This window comes from Wasmannia auropunctata, unplaced genomic scaffold (genome assembly GCF_000956235.1).
Source record: "Wasmannia auropunctata unplaced genomic scaffold, wasmannia.A_1.0 LD335973.1, whole genome shotgun sequence".
Lineage (NCBI taxonomy): Eukaryota > Metazoa > Arthropoda > Insecta > Hymenoptera > Formicidae > Wasmannia > Wasmannia auropunctata.
In genome coordinates this window covers 400480-417033 of record NW_012026917.1, presented here as the reverse complement: position 1 = coordinate 417033, position 16554 = coordinate 400480, and the positions used below count along the sequence as shown (strand labels likewise).

The 16554-nt window shown below is 34.6% G+C and overlaps 1 protein-coding gene and 1 long non-coding RNA gene across 12 annotated transcripts in view; one reads left to right on the top strand and one right to left on the bottom strand.

Annotated features, from left to right (window-relative positions):
• The window catches only part of LOC105454873 (NAD kinase-like), a 21855-nt gene extending 5354 nt beyond the window's left edge, over positions 1-16501 (top strand). For 3 of the 11 annotated variants that reach the window (XM_011697804.1, XM_011697807.1, XM_011697808.1), the window contains 7 exons: positions 7893-7976; positions 11377-11506; positions 12688-12813; positions 13008-13179; positions 13256-13608; positions 14541-14623; positions 15465-16501. In XM_011697804.1, coding sequence (XP_011696106.1) covers positions 7893-7976; positions 11377-11506; positions 12688-12813; positions 13008-13179; positions 13256-13608; positions 14541-14623; positions 15465-15657 — 1141 coding nt within the window. In that variant the 3' untranslated portion in view covers positions 15658-16501. Of the gene's footprint in view, positions 1-2628; positions 2836-3795; positions 3980-5342; positions 5806-5855; positions 6921-7892; positions 7977-9381; positions 9486-11376; positions 11507-12687; positions 12814-13007; positions 13180-13255; positions 13609-14540; positions 14624-14683; positions 14767-15464 lie in introns of those variants that run through there. The other 8 variants (XM_011697806.1, XM_011697805.1, XM_011697802.1 and 5 more) reach the window with 8 other exon arrangements.
• On the bottom strand, positions 887-2274 carry LOC105454872. Its single transcript, XR_975061.1, has 2 exons — positions 2185-2274; positions 887-2021 (listed from the first exon to the last, which is right to left on the bottom strand). It is a non-coding gene; the product is annotated as an uncharacterized LOC105454872 (long non-coding RNA).
• Positions 16502-16554: the final 53 nt, after the last annotated feature.

The following is a 16554-nucleotide window of genomic DNA, read 5'->3' as shown; positions in this document are numbered from 1 at the left end:
ACGTGTGCTCTTCCGATCTTATATATATATATTATATATATACTAATATTTAAAATTATAATCGTTATGAAGATATACGTGACATCACCTTAGAAAAAGTTTCAACATTTGTCTGTCACATAAGAAATTAAAAAATGTATACTTATTCCGAAGCGATTGCTAAATTATAATTAAAGTGCAATTAGTATCAAATCTTTTGAAGACTATTATTATCAGCATTAAGAAAGATCAGTATACATCCATTTCTTAAATTGTTTTGGTAACCGCATAATTGAAATGACTTCTGTTAGATTTCAACGCTGAAGGTATCTGAAGAAAGACGCATTAGGTTTCTCTCTTGTCTATTAAGATAAACGATCGTTTGATTTTTTATTCTCCAGAGACTCTTCGTTTTGGATTACTAGAAGCTGAATTAATGCGCTAGCGAAAGTAGGGGCAGTTAACTACTAGGTATACGCTGTCATGTGATGTAAAAACTCGCCATGGTTACAAGTATCTACAACATCATACATTATTCAATATTATCATGTTTGAAAAGAAATATGGCTGAACATACAGTAGATAACTGAGAAAGTACGCTATACGACACAATGAAAACAAGCCGAGACGAATGAAGAAGTGTCTTTTTTTCAGTATTAGAAAGAAGATAAATAGAAGTGAGTCATGTCAGTTTGGTAAAAACATTTTTAGGAATTCAGCATCTGCTTATACTTAAGACATCGAATTCGCACCGCGCTTATTTAGACTATTATTGCTTTCATCGATCAGAAATGTACAATATAAATGTATATAGTAAAGATATAAGATTTTCGACCGCGATTATGATAATAACTCGGCCAACAAGATATTATCATAGCCAAAGGGGGAATATATTTCGTCAAAAATGAATAGCTTCATTAAAATTTATTAGATATAATTACAGAAAAATGAATGAATATAATTACGGAAATATGAGAGACCGTCCTCTTCTTACAAAACGATTGATTATAAAAACATTCTAAATAATCTAACAATTTTAATTTTTCAAATAACAAAAATGAATAAGAAGATAATAAGAAATAACAAAATTTGTTTGCACGTACAGTGCATATGCATTATATTTACTAATCTTCGATTATCTTGTGTAGCTGCACTGATAATGTATCGCAAATCGCTCGAACTCCTGCGACCCTTTCATAAATTTTTCAATATCACGAGCGTGACGACAACGAGGGCACGTGATGGTGGGGAAAGAGACGCGGGTTAGAAAGCCTTAACTGTCTCTCGGCCGGCTACGGCCGGTAAAATCGCGTCTCAGTGAACCTTCAGCGGTCGTCGATCGTAGTTGTTGCGCGTTGTGTGTGCCAACATTTCGAGGCCTCGTTTTCATCGTTCCCATTAACGAGCAATGCTAGATCACTTTTCTCGTCGATATGATGTTCTTCTATACGAATTATCGAAGAGAAATTAACTTCAAAATCAGTGCAGCCGTGTATTCATATATTTCGGGACCGAAATAAAGATGCGGATGTCAGTGGTGAAGCCAAAATCGTAATTAAAACTCGTAATTTTTGCGAAACTAGAATTTCGACATCGTAGTGTCGTCAAACATTTTAAAAAATATGTAACAGACATCTTCTTCAAACGGTGTTGTACACACCAAAAAAATATATTTAAAAATCCAGAAAGATTGCATTCGTAGACATATAACGCTGTGTATCTACAAAAACATTATATCGCAAAAAGCTGCATTTTAAACAGACCTGCAGAATGATTGGGAATAAATTTTGCAAATCAAAAGTTTCGCGCTGCCATTGCGACTGTTACTAACCAGATAAGATAAAAAAAAAATCGAACGTGACGTCCGCGAGCAGTGAGACTCATTATCGGCCACCTCGTCCATTGGCAAGTGAAATTCCACGGTTGTGTAAGGAAGTAGGTCGCAAACACACGTTAATGCGAAACAAGAACGAAGCCCCGTGAGACATTCTTTCGAAAGTTTTTCGACACGCAGATCCGACGGGATCAAGGTTCAAGGCGAGCTAAAAAATTGCAATAAAACTCAAAGCAGTCATTACTAAAGTCCACGTTACGTACAATGTGCATAAAGTGCGGCCGGAATCGCAACTATAGTTATGTCCTTGAATACGCTATTTGCATGTTATACAAGAAGTAAGGTAAAGACGATACCACCGCGATTCTTACCGAGAATTATGCTACGGTTGATTGATCAGGCACACTGTTTACCTCGCCGTACGCACGAATCGCACGCCCATCCATCGCGAGAGATGATTCCCAAATGTCAAGAGGAACGATTATTATTGCGAAAAAAGGAAAGCGTATAATTTAACCATGCATTCGAAAGTGACGCGTCGCGGGAGGATGTGAGATCGATTATCTGGAAGCGGCAGTCGATCGTGACTTGGAAATCGATCCGTTCCGAAGGTAATCGCGTACGTATATATCGATAACAACGTATGAACTGTTTGAAAGGAGTTTCTAATGCCGGCTTACGCGAAGACATTCATTAGGCAAAGGAAGGGCAATAATGCAAAAACGCTCGGCTGCACCTTGATGCGCGCAGTCATGCGGAAGTAAAATCGTACGATCTCGATTGTGGCGGCGCAAGAAGTAGGACGCGCGTGGTAAAATTAAAGGAGATGTTTCGCGGATGATGGAAATGGTGAAGGAAAAGCCGCGCAGACGAAGCGTGAGCGAAGTGCTCAACTGGAGATGCCTAGCTGAGTGCAAGGGCATCGTAACCGGCGACGAAAACGATAGCGCAGCGGGACACTTGCTCGAGGATCGTGACAGAGAACCAGAAACACGCAGGCGGAGACGATCCGGTACTTGGCCGTGAGTAAAAAACGTTACTCGAATCTTCCAGGAAATGGCGAGGAATGAGCGATAAGCTCTTGAGAATATCAGTAAACCACGAGACCTAGCCTGCGATTTATAATACTAAGAGATTTTTTATCGTTCTCTCATTTATTTATTAATAGTTGTATTAATTAAAATAACTAAATTAATTCTTTATTTCAACGACTGATGTTCAATCAGTGCTGCATAAAATATGATCGAATGACGTAAACTGCAAGTAATATAATTAATGTAAATATATATGTTAAATATGCTAACATCAGTAATTAATTGATATTCGACGTTTCTTCATATAAAAAATTACGTCAAGTATGAGCTGATAATTTTTAATTTTTCAACAAGAAACTAAATTGTTTTACTTCGTAATTAAAATGAAATCACGTAATTTGATTCTATCTCGTGTGTAATACAAGACTCGGTATATGGTAGCTTGCTCAACGTTTTTACTACGCTACAGCGTCATTCTCGTTGAAAACAAGGTTTTTAGACATTAGAACATTGAATGTAATTAATTATTATTTAACTTAATATTTAATTTATATTATTTATATTATCGATAATTTAATATTATCGCAAATTTTAGCCAAATTTTTAGATGAAAAATTAAATCCCGATGGAAAGATATTAAATATTATTTTAAAAATATTAAATAGGTATAGAGTGCACTAATAATACAATTTTTTAAATATTTAAATTCGTTTCAAAATTCTTTGACAATTTTCCATGAATGTAGCAGGCGCTCTCGATTGAATTGATCCAATTTGACCGGCCGAGAAGCCGACAAAGTTTCGTAAAAAAAAAAAAAAAGAAATACTATTGAGATTAGAACTGAAACAAGCAAATGGGTTGCGTGCGTGGAATTGATTGGCGTCCTCTGGTTGCGCTTGCGTGTGTCGCGCCAGGCGTCTCGGCGTCGGCGTGTTCACGACCTACGAGACATTGCCAGCTCGTTCCTCGTGGATGTGTCAGTGCCGAAGTGTGCCTTAATCACCGCCGACCCGCGTTGCTCTAATTATCACGAGCGCGTTGTTTCTCCTTCACTCGTCTCCTTCTCTCTCTCAAAGGGATTTAACGCGTACCGCTTGTGTGTACCGGCGCACATGGATGAGGCTGAGTTGAGGTACTGTGCCGCAAATAGGAAATAACGTGTGATCTTTCTCCATCCATTACCAAAACTCATATTTTATTAAAGTCATACGAGCTGCCATCTTCATTCACTCCGAATGATAAAGAGCGATTGTTTCTTGACGTATCGTGTACGATGAATAAGGTGAATCGGGGATGACTTCCTGGGATTTTCGCAGGATCTCCGCGAAATCTCTGCGTTGATAACTGCGCACGTGTATCATTTTAGCATCAGCGCCCGCCGTTGAATCACGAATGCTGCGGGGAGCACTTCTTATTGCTCCTTTCTTCGAGAGCGAGAACGCGTTCAACCTTTCACCGCACATTCCATCCGATCCGGCTTTTGCTCGATGAGCTCCCGTGCGGCTCGCACTCGTGGCGCCTCTCCGTTGCGCCGTCAATCGGAATTTCAGGAATTTGCGTTCGATGCAATCGATTACAAAACCGTTCTCACCGCCGTTTTCTCTTCGCCGATTGGGTCCAAACGGTCCACGTATCATCTGAATGGAACCGCTTCTCACGAAGATGTGTCTCACTCGGTGTCGGTATCTCATCGTTACAAATATTATTACGTTCTCAAAACGCAATCGTTGTAATCGATGCAATTGTTGCAACGACATTACTTGAATTTAACGAGCAGGATATTTGCGGTACGTAGGTGTGTTCATCGTAATATAACCGGTTTTTACACCAGAAAGCTTGTCGTTTAAAAAGAATATATGTGTACGAATAGTAATCCTCATCCGTTTAGAGTTTCTCCATTTTTTATTTGTCAAGTCAAATTAAAAAAAAAAGAACTAATATTTTCTTGAACTAGTCCTTTCGTAAATATAAATTCTTTTTAATCTTCTATTAAAAAGTAATTTATATTTAATACAATTATTTTAGGCAAAAGTAATTTAGTATGTATTATAAGTATATATAAATTTATATAAATATAAATTATTTTTTAATCTTTTATTAAAAAATAATTTATTTTTACGAAAAGTCCAGCTTTAGAAGATTAAAAAATAAATAAATACATATATGTATAAAATACTGTCGCGCGCTGTCGTAACTATGCAAATCGCCGAAGAAAGCGCTGTTACATCAGCACGTGTGTAAAAAAAAGGACAAGTACCGCGCGATCGAGGAGGTACGGCGACCAGTAGACGACAAAAATATCTCTCGATTGTACAGGCGTCTCAGCGGGTGCAATATGTTTCATCTCGTGAATTCGGTGCCAGAATTATCGCAGCGTCGTTTGCAACACGTACGCGCTGGAAGCGACTACTATACTATCTGCAGCATCGACGCGAGTTGTGCAGATACACGAGTCATTACCGACCGCCAGCGGTAGGGAATCTCGCATAATTGCGAGTCACTTGCAGCCCAGACATGTCATTCCGCGCGCAGCTATCTCGCAACTCAGTTGCTCTTATGTGTTTGAATTATCACGATCGAAGTCGTCGCGGAAAAACGCACGCCAAGATTCAATGTTGAAAAATTAACGTTTGACATTTTGTAACATTTTGTAACATTCGGTACGCGAGATTGGATATCCTTATTTAACGGTGCAGTGAATTAGAGAAAACGTTAAAGTAGCAGTAGTGGAGGCGAAAGCGATTTATTTTGTGCGCAATCGCGACGTCTAAATCGGGAGATTGAATCAAAGAAAGAGATCCGGCACAAGTCGCGGCGGTTTCGATGCAAAGTTCCGAACGAAGTTCAAGGTTCGCGATACGTCGCTTGTAAATTATTCTACCGCTTGTGAATTACTTACTCCGCGGCGTGGCTTATTCGGGAAAGGCCTTTTATGTGTAAATGCGTTCTCTTTGAGAGGTGAGCTCAACGCGTTGATTCAAGAAAAGTCCCTGTCATTCGTAACATTTTTTTTGTGATACTAACATTTTCATTAACGCACAAATCGCGTGAATTTTTATTCAACACGTGACAAAGATGGAGCAGCGACGAAATCTTTGTTAAAATTTCATCTCAATTGATATCTTTGAGAGAAGGAAAGCTTGTCCTTGAGAACGATTTCGAAGGCCTATCGACGAGCGAAGGACGTTGTGATGTCGTCACCTCGAAACGAGATTGATCCTTAGGATTCAAGTATTCAATAAGAAGCGAATAAAATGCCAATTCGATCGGAAGAGTTTATAAATCCAATCGTACGATCATGCTCGTGAAAGTCGCGTGATAATCATAAAATTATAGAATATATGCTCTGAGTAAATTCAACAGGCTGGATAAAAGAAAGTTTCAAATATAATGAAAGGCAAAAGTTAAATGAACATTTCACGATAGTGAAATAAATTATTTTAGAAATATGCTGACTTATTTTCACTTAAACATACTACTTTCATATATTATACATACAAGATAGATTTTAATTAGCGGTAGAGCAATTGCAATTCCAATTTGATACGTACGGAATTGGATGATGTTGATTTCAGTAACCGTAATTTCTTCCGGCTGATCGTACGTGAATCTAAAAATATATCATTTTGGCATCACTTTGTCACGAAATACTACTTCGCGTGTAGCACGGTATCTACATGTGATCCCGCTGTGGCTCGTTAAAAACTTCAAGGGTATATCGTTATTCGCTCGGTCATGATAATTCTTATATCTTATCAATGTTGTTCACTTTTATCATTTCATTTTATTCTCTTATCCATTTATTTTATTCTTCTCGTAATAACTGTTAGACAAATAAATACTGACTTTACCTATACACGTTTCATCAAAAATATTTTAAAATATTCTGTGCGTATAGAGTGTTGCAAAGAGAGTTTCTATTCGTACTACTTTTCTTATCAACCGGTGCAAGATATGGCCGATCAAATGTCGCATTTAAATGACAATGAAATCAGTGACGTCGTTTTTGACATCGGTGGATCAAATAACTCGTCGTTGGACAATACTCTACGTCTACAAAATCGTATCCTCAGGTAGACCTTTCTCGATAATTATCTCTTATCGTAGAAAACTATATTGCAAATGTTACGGTAAATAATTTACAGAACTCGAGATGGCAAATATTTCAAGCTGGCTAGTTGTTTCTAGAAATTATCAAAATTAAAATTGTGTGTATGTTGTGTATGTGTGTGTGTCTGTTTATAATATATATATATATATAATTACAAAGTCCTAATTCTGGCGTTATTATTTTGTGCTTGATTACGTCATAAAAAAAACATGGTGCGAAATTGAAACTAGTGAATTTGAAGCGTTCTTCTATGGGATACGTTTTCCTACGTAACAAGTGTGTTTGGCGCGTGACACTTGTTAGACTCATAAAAAAAATATGACGTAATTGCATCGCGATAACAAGATAGGAAAAAACTTGTCTATTAACGTTAAAAAACTAATGCATTATAATTGCAATCTGTTCATATATCAATAATTATGTCAAACTCCAGCAATAATTATGTCGAATTCTAGTAATTATCTTAACTCAGCACAATTTCAACTAACGCAGTATCAGCAATTAATCACATTCAAATTTGTTTTTATAATCGACATTGTGCGACAATATAAAACAACCGCTATAAATACAATTGATAGCACGCGAGGTGTTAAACATGTTTTTAATATATTTATTTTGTATTCATTTATTATCTGATTTCTAAATAAAATAAATAAAGAAAACCTATTTTACATATTGTTTTTAAACAAATGCGTTAAAAAGAAGTTGTTCTTTGACACAAGGAAGCAAAATAAACCGATTCTTTCGCCATTTATTTTCCCCATAAAGAATGACTAATAGTGAGGAATGGAGAAGTTATCACTTCGAAGGTCAGGGTCTTGAGTTGAATATACTCAAATTTTTTCGTGATATCTATACATATGAAGCTGATGAGATTATTCGGCGTATCTGATGATTTTTCATGTTTAACACATGTTTTCTTTTTATTTCGCAGGAGAACGAGGAGTCTAAACGCACCGAGTCCCGTTCAACACTTCGGGCGATGTGGGGGTATCATGAAAAATTCTGTAACGGTTATGTAAGTAATTTATACATTGCATATTTTGTTGGAGACATTGAAAGGCACAATTAATTATTACATAGAATATTTCTATTCCCTCTCCTTTGATTGAATACTTTATTGTTATTCACACAATTCAATACATTAGAATCGTCCTTGATTGTGCCCTCATTTGATATTAGCATCATTAATTGAATTACAAGAGAAACATTTCATGGTCACGTCATCTCAGATTTGTAATAATCGTAAATTGATATTATCACAGAGGTAATTATTGATTAAAGAAGTTATTAATCTTCCGAAAAGGCGGGCGTAAAAGAAGAACTCCGTACTCGTAACGCCTCATTCGTCGGGTGATATTCGCTTTCTTTGGTAGGAAATGATCGTCTTCATTAGCAAACAATCATATCATGATGGTAATCGCGGCGTTCATGTAATAAATGTCGAACACATTAGAAACGATCGACGAAACTCATTTGCATTTCTTTTTGCAAGGAATGATGACTAAGCGTGACATTATACGCCAAGAGAATATTTTAAATGTATAGTATACACATATTGAAATATTTCTCTTTTCCAAATATACTTTGTAAAAAATTAAAACTTATTTATTTTTGTGTACCGATTAATTTTTACGTTACAAATTACATTTTTTAAGTAATTAAAAGAGGGAGACAGAATTAACTTAAGCAAGAGTTGTAAAATAATTAAAAAATAGCAAGAGCGTAAAATAATTAAAAAATAGAAATATACTCACCCTCAAAATTATGTATTTATTTCGTATACAAGACATGTTTTAAGATTACTCTTTAAATTTTCTGGAGTAAATCTCATTCCAGAAGATTGAAAATACTGCCACTCGGCTACTTGAAAGGCATGGTATTTTCACTTTTTTGGAGTGACATTCACTTCAAAAGAGAAAAGTCATTTCAGAAAATTTGAAGAGTACAGTAATGTAATCTTAAAACATCTTCTCTACAAAGTTGATTACAGGTCATGTTTTAATTTAGGTTAATTTCTGTTAACTATGATATTACAGTTGCACGTTTCTTTTGCGGGTGAGTATATTTCTATTATTTTTTGCTTAAATTAATTTTGGTTTCTTAATAATTATTTAAAAAATGTAACTTTTGGATGTATATAATTTTATTCTGAAAGAAAAGAAACTCTGTGTATGTGTGTATATATACACATATATGCATATATATACGCAGAAAATTTGAGATTTTTTATGTTTATACACATCCGCATAAATGATTTATTACATATAATGAATATCTATGCACCAAAAAATTTCTGAAGAACATTAATAGTGGACGCTTCATCATGAATATGATAATTTTCTGTCAGCTTGAAAAAACATGTTTGTATATACAATAAATCAGACGCCGGCGACGTGATTTCCCGCGCGTGCATACAATGTGCACGCGCGTGCGCGACGTTTCCGTTTAAATGTCTATCTTTTACTTGAGTGGTCAGTGAGCGCGCGTTCCTCAACCAGTGCCGCATCATGGTTGGAACAGCGAGGTAGGTTGCCGAGACGTACGACACTTTTTAGGTGTTCAGATAGTAGTTGACTGTTTATTACTTCGTGGCACACGCAGGAATTGTACTTCCTTAAACATCGATTGACAAGTTGCAAAGGATTGCTTTTTATTACTTTGGTGATAAATTGATTGGTGAACGCGAACTGAAGTTTTGTTATAAAAGAGAAAGTCTTATAGAAATATCAGTGTTAAGTGTATCTAATATGAATTATTCTGACATTTTTCTTGATTTAGTGAACTCGCTGTAAGTCTTAATTTTTTTACATTAATAATTTGGATTATTAAATTCGTAATGTCAAATTATCTCATTTAATTTTAGTTGTTTTACAGTCATTTTTAATCATTCCTGTAAGTCGCTATTGGCTCCTACTTAATATGCCATTAATTTATTTAAAAGAAATTAAAGAATCAATTCAATAAAGAATTAATTCAAGAAATCTATTAAGTTATTTAAATTTAATGTATTATTTAAATGTATTACGTTAATATGGGTGCTGCTTATTCCGAAACTAAATAATTCAATCATAGAAATGGGCTGATTAGATGTGATTGTTTAAAAAAAAAACTGTTTTATGTTAAAAACAGCAAAGTAGTATTTAACTCAAAAAATTGATTTAATTTTAATTCTTTAATATTTAACAGTGTATCTCTTTATTTTTTTTTAAAGTTAAAAATATAAAAAATATTTATTAAACATTAGCAACATCATCAAATCTCATAGCTCGCTTTATTTTAATCAAGCTCGTGAAGTTTGGCAGTCGGACAAGTTATCGATTCCCTACTTGAATCTGACGCATGAATATATATTTTAAGATTATCTCTGACGAATATTTAGAATTACAACAACGTATTAACGAACTACACAACATATTAGATAGCTGACTTGTAATTGTAATCTTATTAACTGAACACGTGTAATATTTATAGAAAATGATAGTTCGGAGCGATTCGGATCGGTGCACGAGGAAAATGCATGATGATTTAATTGGCAGGAAAAAGAATGGAAATTATTGGCATTTGCGATTAGTCAGTGCATGATATTCGCAACAAAGTCGCCGTTGCATTACATTTAGAACATTATCAAGCAGATTTCTGCAGATTCATTTAAGTTTTCTTGACAGATGATTATTGAACCGGTTATTATGTAAAAAGTTACAAAAGTCGTGACTACTATAATATTTTACGTTAATATTTTGAGTTATATTTTAAATGTCACTTGAAATCTCCACTTGCATATCTGGCTGATAAATCTTCGCGGATAAATATTTGGAAAAAAAATATTTGCGAAATTTTTTTATTTCGCTGTTTTTCTTCTCCAGGCAATTCAATCAGCTGTTCACCACGAGTTATACAAATTGTTTTGCTTAATTATTTTTTCACGGGTGCATAAAATGCGCAACTGAAAACTGCAGTTTTTGCAAGTGCGCAGAAAAACTTCAGTAGAATATAATAATGTAATCCTCGCAATAATTATGAAGGGTAAAAGAAATCGTCATCGGGGTCGGCGCTTCTTTACATTTCATCAGTCGTCACCTTTGTCTCTTTGCTTCGATTGTTTCTTGACATTCATACCGTACGCAACGATGGTTCACGAATAATTAGACGAAGCCTGTATAGAATCGATAGACGCGCAATAGAAATTCGTACGCAAGATTTGTTTTCGATTATAACTTGGCATAAAGTATACTTCAGAGTTTCATTTTTTAACTCACGCGACTCCATGACCTTAGTCTGCGATAAATTTGTATTTATACAACACTGTACGAAAGATAACTCTGATACGCAAGAGACAGCGGTTCAGTTCAGTTTGATAATTACAGATTGGAAGAGAAAATGTAACGATCGTAATAGTTTACCTCGTTCATTTGTAGGACCATTCAGGACCCGGCCTCTCAGAGGCTGACGTGGTACAAGCCGCCGCTCTCTGTTCTGGTCATCAAGAAGGTCCGTGACTCGTCAGTCTTGCCACCGTTTGTTCAGTTGGTCACATGGTTGATAGAGGTAAATGTTAATCAGATCATTTAAAATATCAAAAGATTGCGATATCCCTATCTCGCAAGATTTTGATTAACGGATCCACAAACTGATGTCAGCACACTTTCTGTAAAACATTGTAAAAAAATTAATTAATACAATATTGTAAAATATTATAAAATTAATTAATTCATTTCATTTGCATGAAAAATCTGTCCTAATTTCCAATTCACATTTTTAAAAATATATTCTTAATATTAATATTAATTTTTTATTAATCTAGTCTATACTAGTTGTATGCTCTTATATCTACTGTATAATGGGGAAAGAGATATAGTCAGTTATATCACCTATAGTCTATACAATACTATATTTAATCTATATGTATACATAATAATCTATATAATGTAAAAAAATCATAAAGAAACAATTTATATATGTTATACATATATTTTTTATAATATATTGTGTCATACAAATTGATTTCTTTTGATTTCTTTCACTTTTATGATTTCACTTTTAAGATTGATTTCTTGTCAATTTTATACATAAAAAAAGATAGACATCATTTTTATTTAAATTACATCTCTATTTTTTAAATCATATTATTCTATTCCATTGTGAATGCATAAAAGGCCAAGCATATGTGTCGACATAAAAGAAGTTATTTATCTTTAATTTAGATAGGGTTGGGTAGTGACTAGTTAAAAAGATAAAAGTTAAGTTAAAAAGTTAAAAAGTTAAATAATTTTAACTTAACTTAGTTTTAGGCTCTTAACTTTTAACTTAATTTAGTTACATTTCATTGCTAACTATTAACTTTTGATCTAACTTTCTTGAAGTTACATTTTTAGTGCTCTAAACTCAAAATAAAATACATGTCTAAGTTAGTGTCTTCAAACTCAAATTTGAGAACACACATCAAGGCAACTAAGTTAAATTTTTAGACTGTTAACTTTAACTTAACTTAATTAAAAAATATTCTTACCCAACCCTGAATTTAGAAACTATTATAAAATATTGTTTCTGCTAACAGTATATAGTAAAACTATAATGCTGAAATTCTGTGACACATAGATGCAACATATGCGAATTATAGCTTTTATTCGTGACATTTTGATAGAATTTAACATTTCTGTTTGATGTTTGATGTAGGCAAAGTAAATGATGGCCTTTGCGGACTTTATTTGTTCTTTATTTAAATGCAGGAAAAGCGGATGGTTGTCTTTGTGGAAGCCTCTGTTCTGGAGGACCCAGCTCTCGCCAGAGATCCTAGGTTTCAAAGCGTTCGGGATAGATTACAAACCTTTAGGGATGGCACAGATGACTTGCAGGTAATAATCTTCGTTTACTTTGATATATTTAATGAAAGTTTTAAATTACGTTTTATTACAACTTGAGACTTTCTTGTAAGGTCTAAAGATCTCCGTTTTTTATATTTACATCGGATTCAATTTAATTATTTATCGAACGACAAAGAATAACCGAATTTTTGCTTTAAGTGGGGTGCACTGATTTCCTTTTCCAGGATAAAATTGATTTTATCGTCTGCTTGGGAGGCGACGGCACACTTCTTTATGCCAGTCTGCTGTTCCAACAGTCAGTACCACCTGTAATGGCATTTCACCTTGGTTCCTTAGGATTTCTCACACCCTTCGAATTTGATAATTTTCAGGAGCAAGTGACCAATGTTCTCGAAGGTTAGTCATCAATTCGTTTTACGTATTTCTTTCTTCTAATCGTCAAATTTATATTGTATATTGTTCCCGATCCTAGGTAATGCGGCCTTAACTTTAAGGAGTCGTCTTAGATGCGTCATTATACGGAAGAATGAAGACAGTCAGCTGGCAGAACCGCCGACGAGTCTCTTGGTATTGAATGAGGTTGTAGTGGATCGAGGGCCCTCACCTTACCTTTCGAATATCGACCTATTCATTGACGGCAAGCACGTCACGAGCGTCCAGGGTGACGGCTTGATCGTGAGCACGCCGACCGGGTCGACCGCTTATGCAGTCGCCGCTGGGGCCAGTATGATTCATCCTTCAGTTCCTGCCATTATGATCACGCCTATCTGCCCTCACTCTCTGTCCTTCAGGCCGATTGTCGTACCTGCCGGGGTCGAGCTCAAGGTAGTTCTTTAAACTTTTAAGAAATAACGACACGCTAATAGGACGTTTTACCGTCAACTGCATTTACGATGGTGGGAAAATGGGTTAAAAGTGTTCAAACAAAGCTATCTTTTTTGGTTCATAAAAATAGAATCAAATCTTATTTGCTCGTTTTAAGATTTATAATAGGTGCTGGGATTAGTTTCACACTTGAATCGATGTTGAAAGTTCTTTTTTCGTGCCAAAATCTATAGCTCGTATTAACGTTCCATAAAAGGAAATCTGATTCCAATGAATGTCATCTACATTCCTATATGTTACCTCGAAGTTTTCACACAAAAGTTTTCAAGATATCCGAACTTGTGAGACATAATTCATTTCTTTCCATAAAACAGCCTGCTGTGAAGAAACATTGTAGTCGCAATGAAATTTTCGTAAATTTTGAAATCCTAGGATTTATTTGACTTAAACCATGAAGGCTCTTTTCTTGTGCTGAAATTTCTCAACCACGTGTCACAAAAGAAAATCTGATTCCAACAACTGTTACCCACATTCCTCGATTGACGGATCATGTGCTATTTTAAAGTTTCACACAAAAGTTTTCAAAGTCCGAACTTATTGGAAATGGATTTAATTTCCTCTCATGAAACAACCTTCTGTGACTAAAGAAAAATTGTTCCATCCATAATAACGTGAATCTCCTTCATTAATTTTTCGTAGATTTCGAAATTATTTTAAAATATTTTAATTTATTCCAATTTAAATTTTTAAAGCTAAAAACTATGTCTTTTTATACATCATTCTAGAATAACAACTGAATGCGTAAAAAAAACTTGTTAGACAACAACAGACTTTGAAAAAAGGAATCCAAGAAATTATTTCGAGACAAATTGCGGCGGTACCGCAGGTAATCATCGTTGCAATTAACATGATCGTCTTGCTTCTCACCGCAGATCTCGGTTTCACCCGACAGCAGAAATACCTCGTGGGTGTCCTTCGACGGTAGAAATAGGCAGGAGCTCTTCCACGGTGACAGGTAAAACCGAAACGCTCGGCAGCTCCGTCTAATCGTTTGCTTCTTTTACAATTATTTCAGATAAAGGCGAACAGCAATGCCCGCAGTACAGCTTACGTCTCCTTCGATGGTCGCAATCAGCAAGAGCTGCGTGTCGGTGACAGGTTTGTCCTGATTTCGCCAAGATCTCTTTTTCTCTACATCTATGCCTCATTGCATTATACATAATTTTATTCGTTTTTTTCCAAAATTATATTTATAAATTTCATATACCATTCCGCGTAAGATATCTCTTTCTAATCAGCTTTTCGGCACTCTTCTCATTTTTTTCATTTTATATCATCGAACTTTTTCAGTCTCTTCACTTCAAATTCATACGATATAATATATAATTTTTATTTTTGTAAGTCATATTTTAAAATTATCTACCATATGCTTATTTATTCTTCGCCCAATTTTAATATTCCCCTTGCAACCCATATTTCACATTAGAATATCTTTCTGGAGACGTTGGCTGGACTGCAGGGTGATGGTACTTTACATTGTATTATTCATACTTGCAATAAATACACATTTTATGCATAAACATTAAATTGAAGGCTTTCGCTTATCATAACGAAATCACTGCAAGCAAATATTCTCTTGCATAAGAACATATCATTTTTATTTAAATATATGAATCATTTTCTTAATATATACATTTTTTCTGCAAGTAACTATAAATAATTAAGCCACAACCTAAATAAATTTTGTAACCATTTATTTTGTCGCGAAGTAAACTTTCAACCATATTAGCTTTCGCTTAGATTCGTTTAATCTTGTCGGATTGAATAATTATTAGAGAATCGTATTTATTTTTCAGTTTGAAGGTAACCACCTCTATATACCCGGTGCCTAGCATTTGCGCAGCCGACCAAATCACCGACTGGTTCGATTCCTTAGCCGAATGCCTTCACTGGAACGTCAGAAAACGGCAGAAGCATTTGGACGAGTTAAGTGACCTCGCGCATTCATCCAGCAACGATACTTTAGACTCCCTCGATCGAGATAGTTAGGCCAAGGGGGATCGTCCTTATTTATAGACTGTAACACAATCGACAATATTTGACCAGATAGAACTCGGCTGAGAAATTGAGTAATTAAAGTCGGTTATTCGACTTTTCTAAATAATCTCGCCTTTATCGAAACTTTTCTAACGAAAATCTTTCTAGTAGCACAATTTGCTTCAATTTTGGTCCAATATTTTTTTGCACCGATGTGTTTACATTGAGGATACATTGGGCCAATAAATTTGCCAATATTGTGCTATTAAGGTTTGTTAAATATGCAGTGGAAGCAAAACCAGTAAAAAATTGATTGGTTGGTCAGTAAAGATGTGCTCTAAGATTATCCTAAGAAACATCTGTAGCCGGCTGAAGATGGTTATTACGTAATTTTTGAATTACAAAAACAAGCGTGGATTACGATTGTAAAAAGAATCTTAATTCTTAATAATAAAATGCATTTGTCTTCGGAGAGAATACATGTTAACAGGAAAACATATTGTTTAATTCAGTTGATCATGAAGAAATGATGCACTATTAATAATCTGAACGCGCGCGTATACAACGTATTTATTAATAATTGTGTTTTGGTCCGTAAATTTACCCATCGATTTAATTGAATATTTAAGGATTCTTTTTTGTACCTTATCGCTATCGCATTGTACTTGTACAGATTTTATTTTTATTTTCTAGTTTTTTAAGTTGATATGGTTCAAACATGAAATAACCATATTTTTGCTTTTTTACTTATTATAACGCTATCGATCTGATGTATAAATCGATTTGTTATGAATGTTGAATTTTCCTAAAAAAAAAAAAAAAAAAACTTTTTAATAAAAATATGTTTAATAAAATATGTTTTGTACAATACATATTATATTTTTTCTCTAATAACTCCAGAATCATAAA